We start from the raw sequence: 14344 nt of genomic DNA on the forward strand, positions 1-14344 counted from the left end.
ATCGATCCCTCGGAGAATGTGAGTCCAGAAAAAAGATCTCCTCCTCCGTGCCCAAACCATCTGTGCATTTGCTGTGCGGTGCTACGGAGTAGATGAGCAGTCAATGGGAGAGAAGAAATCTCCTAGAGTGGCTCATGTCGATGTCGATCGAGTGCCGTGCCCGACCCGACCGACAGCGCCGATCCATCCATCTCCTACCGCGACAGGAGCGCTTGACAGGAGTATTCCTCTGATAGATATGAATGGGTCGTTTTCCAAAGGCCCTAAGGCTGCTCGATGGTGCCTTATCGCCCTAAATCGGCTCCATATGGGCAGAAATGCCTTTCTTGTCGTGCGGATAGTCCATTGAGCATTGACAACGGCGTACGGTTTGATCGTCACGGCTAGCTTTGAAATCGTCCGGGCCGTGATTGCAATAATGGAGAGTACGGAGTACTCAGGACCGCTCCACGGGGTGTCAATCGGACCCGGCAAGAAAAGATGGTGATTTTGAGACTGGCAGCCTGGCCGAGTCATTCTCCCGAGGGTTTTATCTACTCGCAACTTTCCGCCTTCCGCAATATGTTGTTGAATCTACTAACCGCAAAGGGCGAATCCTATTCGTATTGATGATGATACTACGGAATCGATGGTGAGTGTAACTCTGGACGGAGCAATGCAGAGTCAATCTCAAATTGCATTCTTCTGTGATGGATGGCAATGATGTCAGTGCTGTTCTGCCCCAACCAGGGAAAACGCGGGCGAAACCCCAGAAAAGCGCCAAAAGAGGCGTCCGAGCGAGGGTCCAGACCATAAGATAGCAAGCAGACTCTGCTATCGCAGCTCTCGTATCACCGAATTCATTGGCTCCCTCGCTCCCCTCTTATGTTCTGTGTTGTCGTGCAGCATGAATGATAGCTAGTCCGTACCGTAGTCTAGTTTAATTAATATCAAGTTCAGCTAGTCGTCTAGCTCGTTCTCGTTGAGCTCCCGGAAGGATTCCTTGTTTCCTTTGGTTGTGTTGCTGCCCCTCCTCCCCTCATCATCATCCATCTTCTCCGGCTTCCTCCTCTTCCTTTCTCTCTCTCTCTCACTTTCTACACTAACTGTACTTACTCCGACTCAGTCATCTTTCTTCCTCGTTCCCCTTCCCCTCACCTGTTTCTCCCTCTTTCGTTTTCCTCTCGTTTTCTCGCTCTTTCCTACTTTTTCTCTATCCTCCTCTCCCCCTTCTTGTTCGTAACTGCCATTCTCCCTCTCGTGGTAGATTATCTTATCTACTACCCGAAGGGCCTGCAATCGGCGTCACCATGGTCCTCATCGACAAGCATTCGTACGAATCCCGCGAGGAGCAACGACTCAAGGAAGATCGCGAGCGCACTCGCTATTGGAAACGCTGGGGTCCCTACGTCGCTGAGAGACAATGGGCTACTGGTATGTTCTCCTTGTCGATCTGGAGGCTGGGAGATTTCACATGAACTGACGCAATGACCTCATTGCTCTTGCCGCCCCGCAGTTCGCGAAGATTACTCGTAAGCGTTCTCTTTCGTGCATTTCGTTGCAAGATGCATCAATGGCATTCAATTGACCCATCGCTGACGGAATATCTTTTTTCTAAACTTTCAGTGAGAATGGAGATGCCTGGAGCTGTAAGTTGCGCCCACATGCTGATTATACCACTCACGACTGATCGCTCGGTTCCGCTGTAGACTTCTCCCACGACCATGCGCGGTCCCGAACCTACCGCTGGGGTGAGGACGGTATTGCCGGTGTGTCCGATACCCACAGTTTGCAAAACATCGCTTTTGCGTTTTGGAACGGCAAAGAGTACGTGGTGTTCGGTCCATGTCTGCAGTGAACTTCGCTCACCTTCAATTCTAGCGACTTCCTGAAGGAGCGCCTGTTCGGTCTATCCAATCCTCAGGGAAACCATGGCGAGAGTGTCAAGGAGGCCCATTTCCACCTCGATAACACTCCGACAGTAAGACCCTTTCCTCTCTCAGCGTGGGTTGACTTTGGTGGTTTCTAATCCGACCACGCGCACAGCACTCTTACATGAAATTCCTCTACAAGTATCCCCAGAAGAAGTTCCCCTATCAGGAGCTTGCTGAGGAGAACGCACGACGCGGCAAAAGTGACCGCGAGTACCAGATCCTCGATACGGATGCCTTCGATGAGAACCGTTACTGGGATATCTTCATCGAGACTGCGAAAGAAGACGACGATGAGGAAGAACTCTTGTTCCGCATTATCGCCTACAACCGAGGACCTGAGCCAGCACACTTGCACATCGTCCCGCATGTGTGGTTCCGCAACACCTGGGCGTGGGGGTATGAGGAAAAGAACGAGAAACCGTCCGTGGAGAAAACGTATCCTCTGATCGCTAAGACTAAGCACCACAAACTCGGAGAGCGCTATGTCCGGTTTTCTCCATCTCCGTCTGTGACCGGGGAGGAAGATGTGGTTCCCAAGCTGTTGTTCACCGAAAACGAAACCAATAATGAATTTCTCTGGAACACCAAGAATGATCAGCCCTACGTCAAGGACGCCTTCCATCGTCACATTGTCAACGGTGAGAAGGGCGCAGTCAACCCCGAGAACAAGGGTACCAAGTTTGCCGCCTGGTACGCCTTTGACGAGGGCGAGGGTGTTCCTCCCGGCGAATGCGTGGTCGTCCGTTTCCGCTTCTCTCGGCGCCTAGAGCCGTTCATCGATGAAGAAGTGTTGGACGATGTGATCGACCAGCGCAGAAATGAGGCTGATGACTTTTACTACCATATCAGTCCTTTGCCCATGAGCGATGACTTGCGCAACATTCAGCGGCAAGCATTCTCCGGAATGATGTGGAACAAGCAGTTCTACCACTTCGTCTGGGACCAGTGGGCTAATGGCGATCCTGCGATGATCCCACCCCCTCCAGGCAGGAAGCACGTTCGAAACCAACAGTGGAAACACTTGTACATGGAGGATATCCTTTCGATGCCCGATTCGTGGGAATACCCCTTCTTCGCTGCGTGGGACACTGCGTTCCACTGCATCCCACTTGCAATGATCGACCCGGAGTTTGCGAAAAAGCAACTGGACATCCTCACTCGCGAGTGGTACATGCATCCCAACGGTCAGCTTGCAGCCTATGAGTGGAACTTTGGTGATGTAAACCCTCCTGTCCATGCATGGGCTACGTTCCGAGTCTTCAAGATTGAGCGCAAGATGTACGGACGGCAGGACCTTGATTTCTTGGAACGGGTGTTCCAGAAGCTGTTGTTAAACTTCACATGGTGGGTTAACCGAAAGGACTCCGACGGCAAGAACGTCTTCGAAGGCGGCTTTTTGGGGCTGGACAACATCGGGCTCTTCAACCGCTCCGAGCCTCTTCCCACCGGCGGTGTGCTGGAGCAGGCCGATAGCACAGGATGGATGGCCTTCTACTGCTTGTGCATGTTGAACATCGCGTTGGAGCTGGCCAAGCATCGGAGAATTTACGAAGACAGTGAGTGATTCAAGTCTCTATCATGAGCTACTTATGTGCTGACAGAGGTCCAGTTGCCTCCAAATTCTTCGAGCACTTCATTCTGATTAGTGATGCCATGACTTTCCGATCAGGTGGTCAGGAATCATCCCTCTGGAACGAGGAAGATGGGTTAGTGGTCCAAAACCAAACGAATCGAATGATCGCTTATACTGTATAGTTTCTATTACGATGCGATCTCCTACGGTGACCCTTGGACCCAGCAGCTACCTGTGCGCTCTTTGGTCGGCTTGATCCCTCTATATGCCGTCCTCACACTTGAGCCAGAGTTGATCAACAAGTTCCCATCTTTCAAGAAGCGTTTGGAATGGTTCGTTGAGAACCGCCAAGATGTGGCCGAGCGCAACATTGCAAGCATGAAGAACCGCGGTAAAGATGAGCGACTCCTTCTGGCGTTGGTGAGCAAGGACCGCCTGGAGAAAATTCTCAAGCGAATGCTGGACGAGACCGAGTTCCTGTCGGAGCACGGCATTCGGTCGATGTCCAAGTATCATGGCGAGCACCCTTACTCGATGGATGTCAATGGTCAGACATTCCGGGTCAGCTATGTTCCAGGAGACTCCGACAGTGGGCTGTTTGGAGGTAACAGCAACTGGCGTGGGCCGATCTGGTTGTGCGTCAACTTCCTGCTCATCGAGTCTTTGTTACGCTTCTATATGTTCTATGGCGATTCATTCAAGATCGAGTGTCCCACAGGCTCCGGCGAGTACATGCATCTCGGACACATTGCCGAAGAGATTCAGCACCGGCTGCAGCATCTGTTCGCCCGAAACGACGAAGGCCGCCGGGCGGTACACAACGGATCCGACCTCCTCGACTTTGACGAGCACTGGAAGGATTACATGTGGTTCCACGAGTTCTTCGACGGAGACACCGGCCGCGGTCTTGGAGCGTCCCACCAGTGCGGATGGACTGGTCTGATTGCCAAGGTCATCCACGACACAGGGTAGGTCACACTTCACACTTTTTAGCTTTCTACGGTCCCTGGCTAATAGTGCTATTAGTATCAACTGCCGTCTCCCACAGACCCCCCGCACTCCCCACGCAGCGGCATCGCACTACTTCGACGACGTCTTCACCCGATTCTCCCGCCCACGGGGCAGCCGTCGTCCCAGCGTCCGCCGCTCTTCCACGACCCGGTCCATTGGCAACCGCAGCGACTTCGAGTCCACTTTCTCCGGACGCGAGACCCCGGCTCCCGAGACTGCCCTGGACGAGGATGAGAATCAGCGGAGCGTGGACACTGACCTCCAGAACGAGCACGTTCACAAGTACGTGGAGAGTCAGTTGCAGCGCGTAAAAAGTCAAGCTTCGATCGGAGCATACGAGGATGAGTTTGAGACGCAGGCAGACCACGCCCCCAACGGCAACGGTCATTGATTCTTGTGAAGGGGAAATGAACGGAACGGAGACTGGATTCTAGTACAAAGTTAGACGGATGTTTATTTCCGAAGGAAGATGTGTTAGATGGGTTGTATTGTTGTCGATTCTTAGAGCGGTGATCATTTCGAAAGCATAAGTCAAGATTGTCTGTTTATCTGTGTCATCTGTGTTCTTCAAGCTGAGCTGCTGCATCTATCGAATCATGACATGATCCCTTCGGCGGACTGCTTGCCGTAGGTATAGATTCATCGCCTGCATCGTTCCGTGGCTTGTTCTCGTCATTTCCGGCTTGTTGCGGGATGCACCACTGCTTTGACTAACACCGTTACCTGTGTATAACTGTCTACAACATGATAATACCATCAACTAGACTATGCCCCACCCCGATATCGATCGACCCCAGCATGAATCCTAATATATATCCAGTGGACCGAAAATAGATCAGGTCTATGTATCATCAAGACCCATTACGAACAACCGGGAAAAACATACCAGATTCGGCCACGCCCTCCAACTACATATGGTTCCTTACTAGTAACCTAGTAGTCAATGCACATAGCCCAAGTCCCTGATATCTTCCACCCAGGAGTCGAGTCCCTGCCTGTGCTACTTTACTTACTGCACAATACATCGGAGACGCAGACCACCCGCAAGCAGGGGATTCTGCAATAACTCGCCCCGGATTTTTGTTTTTCTGGTCTGCTAGCCCCTGCTTCTCGTTCAGCGGATATAGGTATGTATGGTAGAAAGAAATGAGCGAGCACTGCTGCATAGGATCGGGTCGTCACTGTGCCCTTAGACTTCATTCCCGTAGCTACTCAGTCGACTACGACCCCGGAGTCTTGGCCTAACACATATAATGGTGCAAGGATAAGTATCTCGGCTGATTGCGCCCAACATCGTCTTTCGGTGAGAAGATCGATGCTCTCGGTAAACTCTTGATATGTGAATATAAATATACTCCAGATCTACATCTACATCTACACCACAAGCACCGGCAGACTCCACCATCATCGGGTGCACACCTCATATCTCGTGGTATACGTTCCACATCTACATCTACAGCATATCTACACCTCCCAAACTAAAACCAAAATCCACTACTAAACGATAACTCGCCCCCCAAAAAAGGAAGTTCAAAGAAAAATTGCGTAATTGAGGTTTAGGATACATTTATATGACGGATAAAGGAAGTGAGATAATAGGGATGCATGAGCGGGTGGGGAGGGCAATGGAGTATAGTTATACTAATGGAAGAGACCGTTCTTTGGGGACACAAAAGCTTTCAACGGTTTTTGCTTTTTGCTTCCATCAACACACAACACAAGTCAATTTCTTTTGCTGCGAGAAAGCAAAAAAATCTAAATTTACAGAGCATCGGTGAGGGCCTTGTTGAGCTTAGCGATCTTGGAGGAAACGCTGAGGTCGATGGTGCGGTCGCCGATTTCGACGACGAGGCCGCCGAGGAGGTCGGGGTTGACCTTTTGTTTCCAGTGTTAGTTGTTCGGTTTTTGAGAAGGGTTTTACAACAAAGAAGAGGGGGGGGGCTACCTTGGAGACAACCTTGAGCTTCTTGCCCTGGCTGAACTCGGACTTGGAGACGGCCCGCTCGAGACGGTTGAGGGTCTTGGTATCGAGCTCCTGTTTGGGTTTGTGAGCAAGTTGCCGGATGGAATTGAAGTTCCAGAAAGAAAGGGCAACCTACCTGAGCACTGGTGATGTTCAGCTCGACCTCACCGCGGTGGGCGCCCATGAGGGTTGCGAACTTCTCGCAGACACCCTCCAGCAGACCCAGGCGGTTGTTCTCGGCCAAGGTGGCCAGGAAGTTCTTGATGATCTCGGCCTTGTCGGCGCCGCCGGCCACCTTCTGCAGCTCGGCGATGATCTGCTGCTTGTCGGAGACGGAGAGGGTCGGCGCGTTGAGGATATCGATCAGCTTGCGGTCGGCCTTGAGGGTCTGGCCCAGGTTGCCCAGGGCCTTGGCGGTCTGCTCCAGAGCGGCGGACTTGGCCGAGGCGGTGTACTATCCAAGAGGGGTTTGGTGGTTAGCCCGAATGTATGGTTCTGTTTCTTGGAAGAGGAGGGTTTTTCTGTGCATGGTTTGAACAAGGGCTGGTGTTTGGCCGCCCAATCGTTGCTGGTGTTCGTGTTCCCCTGCTGTCTTTCCGTCTCGTGTTGGTTCAAGTTCTTGTGTAGGGCGGTGATTGGTGCCTTCCCATGTTGTAGGAAACTGATCTTTCGTTTGGTTGAAGAGACGAGATGAGACGGATTCGAGCAGCCCGCGCGCGCACACCCATTGGACCGAGTGCGGAGGGGAAGACGTCACAGCAACGACTTGGACCACCCATCCCAGGCAGAACCGTAGTGATTGTGAGGTGTGCATACCAGAGCAGTAGCATAGGTGCCGTCAACGCCGAACAGGGACACCGGGGGCTTGACCTCCTGGGCCGGGGTGGCATAGGTGCGAAGACCGTTGAGAGCGGCAGTACGAGGCACGGTGAACTGCTGGGCGGAGGCACGGAGGCCGACGCGGGCGAGACGAACGGAGAACATGGTGATCGGTGGGAAGGAGGACCTGGGCGAGCCGGGGGAGTGGAGGGGAGGGAGATGCGAGAAGACGTCGGTGTTCGTCGATGGAGACTGACTTGCGGTGCGTTTGGTGATGGCGTCTCGAGGTTCGGGGCCAGGTTCAGTTCCTGCCGGCTAGGGTGATCACGTGAGTTCCCGCACACGCCGGGTTTTCGGCTATTCTTCTTTCCCCTCGTACTACTACGACTCATACTACAGATTGTCTACCAAAAGCCGGTGGTTCGGACAAAAGAGATACTGCTTATGCTCTGATGCGCATACAAACATGAAATAACGGCAATGCAATGCCCATCAACTCAATAGCTTCATCAGCAACGAAACAAAAACGCCGGACGGCCTCTACGACCTTCTTTAAATGTTCCCTTTTACGAATGCCTCGACGCCCAAACGCCCTGGTCCCGTCATCCTCTCGTGTGTTCGCCTGACAGCCCGCCCGCGAATCAGTCGCTCCGCAGCATACTGTCCACCAGGTCGCCCAAAGGCCCCCAGAAATCCTTCCCGCTCGCCAAGCGATGCTCGTCGATGAACAGCACGTAGTGTTTGAAGCTGGTGTTCAGGTGGGGTTCGAGGCCGAGATGCACCACCACGGGATAGTGATGACAGTAAATGTGCGCGTACACCCGGTACATACGCTTGTAGATCTGTCGCACCAGACTGGGGAACGCTTTGGGGAAGGGAACACCTGTATTGGATTTCCAAATATTAGCGTCTGCCACCGCCGCCAGTTTCATCGTTTGTAGAGTGCTGTAGCTGCTGTAGCCAGAACCGGGTGAACCATAAACGGGGCATCACGTACCGAGCCTGCTTGGGAAGATCTGTTCGTTGTCGACGCTGCTCTGCACCCAGGTCATCAGATGTTCGATATACTCGGGCGCGGACATCTTCGTCGGTCGCTTAAAGTTCTCCGAGTCTTGCCAGAGGTACTCGAATCTAGAATGCGTAACGAAACCTCCTTGTCAGCTCTGAGACATATACCACCTGGGAAACTCGGGTTTCGCATACTCATCGGTCGCTTTCATCTCCGGACATGATTGAGGCGAGCAGAACTCCGTGATCGCGCCGTACAGCAGGTTGATTTGATTGTAGAAGTCGACAACTGCGGGGACGAAGGTAACAACATAGTTGTATCAGCACGCGGACATACGCTTGTGGCACACACAATCGGCATTCAAGTTGGTTTTTTTTTTTTTTTTTTTTTTTTCAATACACACCATTCACGGCCAACCATTCATTTAAATCCTCGCCCTCGGGCAGTTTCACGGCCTTGCGCAGACTGCCGCTGCCGAGCGTCGCTTCCGCAAATTGTCTCAGCTGGTAGCTGGTGGTGCCCTTGGCTGCCGATCGCGGCTTGAAGGGCGCGCGGGTGCGAGCATTGCTGGGAGGTGTCAGCCCAGAGGGGTCATTTTTCAGCGCGAACACCGCCGGTGACAAGTAGGAGGGGGGTTCGGAGAGAGGAGCGCGGGAAGTATGAACGGTGTTGTGGTAGACTGAAGGGATGAGAGGGAGGGGAGGAAGAGGGCGCCGGGAAGACGTCGGAGTCGGCGGGGCAGCAGATGAAGAAGAGGAAGTGGTGGTGACGGGGACAGACATTGTAGTGATGAAAGATGCCATCTCGCTTTCGCTTGAGGAAAGGGCTCTCTCTTTGGACTAGATAAGAACAGCGAACGGGTCGCCTGTCGAAGGCCTCGGACTGCCTGGAATTGTTCCCTTCGGCGGCGGAGGATCGATTGCGAGGTGGGAGGAGAATGCGCCTACATTCCGATGCCAGACAGTCAAGCAATCCGTCAGTCCATCGGGGCGCGCACAGGCATCAAAAGGCGGGGGTTTCTTACTGGCTCGGCCAAGAGTCCCAGAGCTGGAGCGCCAATAGTCCCTCAAGGGCGCGTTGAAGACGAGATTATAGTCGTGTGTCTGTGTGTATGTGTTTCAAGTGGGCGAAGATGGGGGGGGTAAGGAGGAATGGGGAAGAGAAACAAAAGCAGTAGAAAGAAGGAGGAGAAGGATGGGATCAGCGATCGATTCGGGCCCGACCAGATCGGATGAGGCGCAAACACCAGGAACTACTGATTAACGTCGCACGAGTTAATATAAATTGGCTGCAGGGGAATGCATCTACCAGGTACTACCATCCAGTCTATACAACAATATCTATAGACTACTACTACCACTACTACCTAGACTAGACTAACTTAAGTACCGACTCTTGAATTGCTCCACGCTTCCCACCCACGGAACCATGGGTGATGCAGTCTTCCAACTCCCAAGTAGCCCAACGCCCCGTCCGTTGCCCCGGTGACCCGTCGCGTCGCAAGGAAATGGAGGCTTATTAGACTAGTTCTCACAATTCAGAGGAAATTCTTCTGGCTGGCATGCACCAAACTACTCGTCTCACATTACGTCGTTTCAGTCTAGCGCAGCCAAGGTATGGACTAAATTGCAAGTAACCTGGATGTGTCCCAGACTCTATGCGACGTCATAGAATCCAGACATCTCTCATCTCAACGTCTGTATTTCGTTTGAACAAATATTACCTCAAATAGCGTATCCTTCGTTTTCTTCTGGCAGCCGCTCCCGGACTGTCTCGCCATAAATCGTGATTGGGATTGCGATCTCAAACGACTCACACCCCAGGTTTTCCAAGGCTGACATGACCCGTCCGCGTTCGTCTTCAGATACGGCCTCCAACAAACGCGAGCCCGATGGCGCTGACCCGTCATGGGCATTACTGGTAACGAACTCGAATCGAAGTTCCCATTCATGATTCACTCCAGTGGTAAGAATCGTAGGTGTCGCAGAGACAGGGATTGCTGGACTGAAGACCACGCGGGTCGCGTAGAGCGTGTTCTCAAAATACGAGGCATGGACCTTGCGAGTCGCACGACGGATGCTCGCATTCGATCGGATAGCCAGAGCCGGAGCAACCCGCTCGGAGCTCTCAAGGGTGGCGCGCAGAGCGTAGCAAGGAAGTGCAGCATCTGCGAAATTCACGGTGGCTATAATCGTCTCGCCTAGTCGGTGAGACGGGCGATTAAGGACAACAACGGCCATTCGGCGTCCATCGCGGGCGATCTCGAACCGATTGGGGCTACGAGATGAATTAAGCGCTTGATTGCTTCGAAGGATGGCGAGGTCAATGGCATCCTTGCAGGATAATCGACCCGTCGCCGGATCGTGACTTGCTCGATGCTCCGCAGAAGCTTCGGGTGGATGCAGCGAGTTTTTCCGAGAGGCTTTTTCAAGGATGTCGTCCACGTATGACAGGAATTCTGGAGCTGACGTCCACGTAGGGCCACTAATGCTTTTAGGCTTCACTACTGAAGCTGGGTTCGTTCCGACCTTCTGTACCCTGGCTTCGTCCCGGAGCAGCACATAGGGGCTCATCAGATCATGGCCCATGATATCTCCCTGGCCTGTATGAGGAATTAATCACTTGGTTCTTGGTTGGTTCAAGACCAACACTTACCATTGACTCCGCTGAACACACGGAAAGGTATGCTGATGCGATTCACCCGCTGCGGCTCGTTACGACTACTTGGCCGTTGTGTGCCGATAACCAGATTGTAGGATATCTTGATCGCTTTTCCCTTGTGGCTAGCTGGCAAGCCACTTGGAAGAGTGAAAGAGAATGAATACGACTGCTCCTCCCCAGGTGCCAGTCGCAAGTCTACGAAGAGAAGCGACTGCGTTGTGGAAAGTAGTGGTATCGATCGAGACGACGAGACGCCCCGCATGTCTCGTAACCCATCCAGTTCGTTGTTAGAGAGGAGGCCACTCAAAGACTCCTCAATTGCATTCCATTTGAATGCTCCCCAGAAGCCTCCGCTTTTGCGGCTCTTCTCTTCGCTTGCAGCTGGCTTGCCACTGGGCAGACCGGCTGCGTTCCCTGCTCCCCCAACGACACCTTTCCGCTTGACTTCCTCAAAGATAGATTGGTGGATCAGAGAGCCATCGACAGTAAATGAAGCGCTGATCTGCGCGTAGCCCATAAGCAGTGTCTGGCTGTAGGGCGAAAGCCCTGGGGATTCCACGCTTGACACATGTCGTGAGTGACGCGATGTGATAGGCGGGCGGGGCACTGTCGTGGAGTAGTTTGTGTACTCGGACTGAAGAGTCTCTGACGAATTGTCGCTAATCGAGTTGTAATCTCCACTACTTCTGTGACTTCCAGCCAGGCTGGAAGTTGACATGATTCTCGTTAGCTGCGGCAAATGTCCTGGTGCCGCTAAAACTGTCATTTCCTTCCCATTGGATCTGGGTGCTGTGGGATTCTCTTCGATTGGTGATGTTAATGTTGATACGCCTATATGGCTGTTGATGTCGGCAGCTGGGGACGGCGGAAATTTGAATTCAATCGGTGACAATGGAGGCCGACGCGCAGGGGTACGAGGTGGTTCAATTGATCGATTAGGACTGTAGATATTTGAGCCACGGCGGCTGGTGTCATTCGGACCGTCGATGTCAATTCTGGGGTTGCCGGGGGATGAATGAATTGAGGACTCTGTAGGTGGGAAGCTGCGAACGGGACTGCGCCCACCTAGAAATGCAAGCTTTTAGCATAGCCCATGCCCTTGATCTCTGTTACACTATTAAGTACCTATTGCGGACTGATCTTCATATGCCTCATATCTCCTTGGCAAGACTTGTAAACTTGCCGCGCGCCCATGGCGCCTTAGTGGTCGGGGGTGGCTGAATTGTGATGATGTCCGGGGTGTCGGCTCCCCGGTACCTTCACTATCGATGGAGAGTATAGAGACCGATCGTTTATGCTTGCCACCGGCGGCCGAGCCATTGCGAGGAGTGGACGGAGGAGGGAAGCTGTGCGAACCGATCAACGGCGAGCTCACCGAGGAAGAAAGGCGGTGCGACGGGCTTTTCTTAGCTGCTGTGGAGTATGAGCGACGATGCGGGCTGAAGAAGAATTTCTGAGGTGATTTCAGTGAGAATAACGACTCGGAGTGAGTGCTTGTAGCTCGCGAAGGTTGTCTGTGATGTGAGGTCGGACCCCCGGGATGGGGTTCCACGTTCGTCTCCGCAATGTTCTTGAAGGTAATAGTGCATTCCACGTCTTCCCCCGCAAATATTGTCTGGTCTTTCCACTTCACAAAGACTTGGATGTCTGATGGCATGGCGGCGACTGATAGGCTCCCATGTGGTTTTGGGTGAGCGCGCGCATGTAAGACCAGAAGGAGGAAGCTCGGGGTAGCTCAGTTGGTTGGTGGGTACCAGCCGCCACCTTGAAGGGAAGACAACCCTAGACCAACGCGCCAGGACGAATATATCACAGTCAAAAGATGATCTGATGTTTGCCAGCTAGGGCATGGCGTCAAATGGCGAAGGACATAATGGTTGAAGGACTGGAAGAACAGAAAGGAAGCGGGTAAACGTAGCCTAGCGATTCAGTTCGCTCCATAACGTTCCTGGCGGCGGCGGCGGTGGCAGCGGAGGAGAGGATGGATGGGTTTAGTCTAGCCGAGACCCTTAATGAGTGTATCGAGTGCATACAACCCAACTCCTCCGAGTCCTCAGCATGGTAAAAATCATTAAATGCAATTGACAACCAGATAAAACAGAACCCGACTAGGCGCACAAGCTGTCTATTGTCATGTGGAATTCCTGATCCAGTACAGTACTATTCCCTGCTGGTTTAGAGCTTTGATCACTACGAGCAAGTGAGCTAGGACAGACGATATTGTCTTTAATTTGAAGATAGGATGAAATGAGATAACGCCAACCCATACAACGCCACCGTCTCAGCTCGTTAATGTACATCATGCAATGGTATTATACAGTGTTTGTAATGCTACAATCCATAGCAACATTGTCTATGCCTTGTCTTCCTCGCTCTGAGCCTTGTCTTCTTCGCTCTGAGCCTCATAGAGGAGAACCTGTGAATCTTGAATTTTTTCCGTGTTCTTGGTAGGTGGTCGCAGGCCGAGCTCAGTCATGTGAGCCCAGATACGATCGTGTCGTCTTTCCCATCGCTTCCGGCGATCCTCCATTTCTTTGTCTGATGCCCGCCATTTGCTCTTCAGGATACGTCTAATCGCCTCTGGTGAAACCTTGAACTGCTCAGCGAGAACAGGTGTAGTGAACTGCTCTGGTGCCACCTGATGCAAGTGTCGGATTCCTTCTATCGCGTCGGGAGAAAGCTTCTTAGGAGGATTCCATCCTTCCTTGAACTTCTCTTTCAGGGCAGCCTTCTGAGTTTGCCAGTGTTCTTTCTTCTTCGGCGGGCCAGTAATTTTGATAGCATCCCTCCAAGTCTTTGGCTTCCCTTCCAAGGGCTTTGTCTTCTCCGAGGGCTTCGTTTTCGATCGATCGCTGCGGGAGTCGGTTTTGCTGTAGGAGCCTTTAGCTCTCTCTTTACCAGCACCCCTGGCATCTGTTCGTTTTGTGAAAGGAACTCGGTGAGTCTTAGATGAGAATTCTGGGGCTTGTACGACGTTGTCTGTCGAATTGTCGCCACGCTCGTTCTTTGCTGGCGTGGTTGTTTCTATCTTGTTCGTCGGAATCGGAGAATCTTCGAGGGTATTGATGAACGACAACAATGAATGAGACTGGTGTATATGGATTTGATGATTGGAGCTGAAACTGCGTTGAGCGTCAGACTTGCGATAGGCAAGAGGCGTTATCGGAAACAAGCTTCGACGTTGATAAACTCGACAGGTCGAGCGAGCAAGATCTGGTTGAAAAGCTTCATGCAGCAGACATGACAGGTGCACTCGTGCTGAAGCAGCCCCTGAATTCCACATGATCATGATGATGATAATGATGATGATGCGCTGGCTATGAAGATTGTCGGAGGCAACGCTATCAGAAGAAAAGAAGTATCGCGCTGATAAAATCCCGCGGGAGACTTTACTT

At 52.4% G+C, this 14344-nt stretch overlaps 5 protein-coding genes across 5 annotated transcripts; 1 reads left to right on the forward strand and 4 right to left on the reverse strand.

The window, feature by feature from the left end:
- The first annotated feature begins 985 nt into the window (after positions 1-985).
- Positions 986-5268, forward strand: BO82DRAFT_357774 (uncharacterized protein). Its single transcript, XM_025636110.1, has 9 exons — positions 986-1413; positions 1496-1511; positions 1606-1628; positions 1689-1806; positions 1861-1960; positions 2026-3469; positions 3523-3619; positions 3669-4454; positions 4513-5268. Exons 1-9 carry the CDS (start codon positions 1290-1292, stop codon positions 4886-4888), a joined length of 3084 nt encoding a protein of 1027 aa, XP_025488205.1. The 5' UTR covers positions 986-1289; the 3' UTR covers positions 4889-5268.
- A 772-nt stretch (positions 5269-6040) lies between these two features.
- BO82DRAFT_343724 (F1F0 ATP synthase subunit 5) lies at positions 6041-7444 on the reverse strand (the record flags this gene model as incomplete). Its single annotated transcript, XM_025633632.1, has 4 exons — positions 6041-6372; positions 6443-6532; positions 6597-6914; positions 7277-7444. 4 exons carry the CDS (start codon positions 7442-7444, stop codon positions 6259-6261), a joined length of 690 nt encoding a protein of 229 aa, XP_025488206.1. The 3' UTR covers positions 6041-6258.
- Positions 7445-7709: 265 nt separating this feature from the next.
- On the reverse strand, positions 7710-9444 carry BO82DRAFT_357778 (Mob1/phocein family protein). Its single transcript, XM_025636111.1, has 6 exons — positions 9313-9444; positions 9069-9231; positions 8692-8855; positions 8483-8576; positions 8277-8410; positions 7710-8162 (listed from the first exon to the last, which is right to left on the reverse strand). Exons 2-6 carry the CDS (start codon positions 9089-9091, stop codon positions 7921-7923), a joined length of 657 nt encoding a protein of 218 aa, XP_025488207.1. The 5' UTR covers positions 9092-9231; positions 9313-9444; the 3' UTR covers positions 7710-7920.
- A 197-nt stretch (positions 9445-9641) lies between these two features.
- BO82DRAFT_395003 (putative intracellular protein transport protein (Sat1)) lies at positions 9642-12816 on the reverse strand. The gene is made up of 3 exons (XM_025638765.1): positions 12075-12816; positions 10944-12014; positions 9642-10890 (listed from the first exon to the last, which is right to left on the reverse strand). The coding sequence occupies exons 1-3, from the start codon at positions 12604-12606 to the stop codon at positions 10013-10015; spliced, it is 2481 nt and encodes an 826-aa protein (XP_025488208.1). The 5' UTR covers positions 12607-12816; the 3' UTR covers positions 9642-10012.
- A 663-nt stretch (positions 12817-13479) lies between these two features.
- rrg9 (mitochondrial ribosome assembly protein RRG9) lies at positions 13480-13671 on the reverse strand (the record flags this gene model as incomplete). Its single annotated transcript, XM_025630866.1, has 1 exon — positions 13480-13671. A coding segment is annotated over one exon (192 nt), but the record flags the coding sequence as incomplete, so codon positions are not given.
- Positions 13672-14344: the final 673 nt, after the last annotated feature.

The sequence above is a fragment of the Aspergillus uvarum genome (assembly GCF_003184745.1).
Source record: "Aspergillus uvarum CBS 121591 unplaced genomic scaffold BO82scaffold_61, whole genome shotgun sequence".
Classification (NCBI taxonomy): domain Eukaryota; kingdom Fungi; phylum Ascomycota; class Eurotiomycetes; order Eurotiales; family Aspergillaceae; genus Aspergillus; species Aspergillus uvarum.

Excerpts from the sequence above, each read along its gene's own strand:
- BO82DRAFT_357774 (XM_025636110.1), top strand. The coding sequence starts at position 1,290 with ATGGTCCTCATCGACAAGCATTCGTACGAATCCCGCGAGGAGCAACGA. Across the intron at positions 3,620-3,668 it reads CTCTGGAACGAGGAAGATGG|TTTCTATTACGATGCGATCT; the intron begins GTTAGTGGTCCA and ends TATACTGTATAG. Across the intron at positions 4,455-4,512 it reads AAGGTCATCCACGACACAGG|TATCAACTGCCGTCTCCCAC; the intron begins GTAGGTCACACT and ends TAGTGCTATTAG.
- BO82DRAFT_357778 (XM_025636111.1), bottom strand. The coding sequence starts at position 9,091 with ATGGCATCTTTCATCACTACAAT. Across the intron at positions 8,411-8,482 it reads GAGATGAAAGCGACCGATGA|ATTCGAGTACCTCTGGCAAG; the intron begins GTATGCGAAACC and ends TACGCATTCTAG. Across the intron at positions 8,163-8,276 it reads GATCTTCCCAAGCAGGCTCG|GTGTTCCCTTCCCCAAAGCG; the intron begins GTACGTGATGCC and ends AATCCAATACAG.
- BO82DRAFT_395003 (XM_025638765.1), bottom strand. The coding sequence starts at position 12,606 with ATGCCATCAGACATCCAAGTCTTTGTGAAGTGGAAAGACCAGACAATA. Across the intron at positions 12,015-12,074 it reads TGAAGATCAGTCCGCAATAG|GTGGGCGCAGTCCCGTTCGC; the intron begins GTACTTAATAGT and ends TTGCATTTCTAG. Across the intron at positions 10,891-10,943 it reads TGTGTTCAGCGGAGTCAATG|GCCAGGGAGATATCATGGGC; the intron begins GTAAGTGTTGGT and ends TTCCTCATACAG.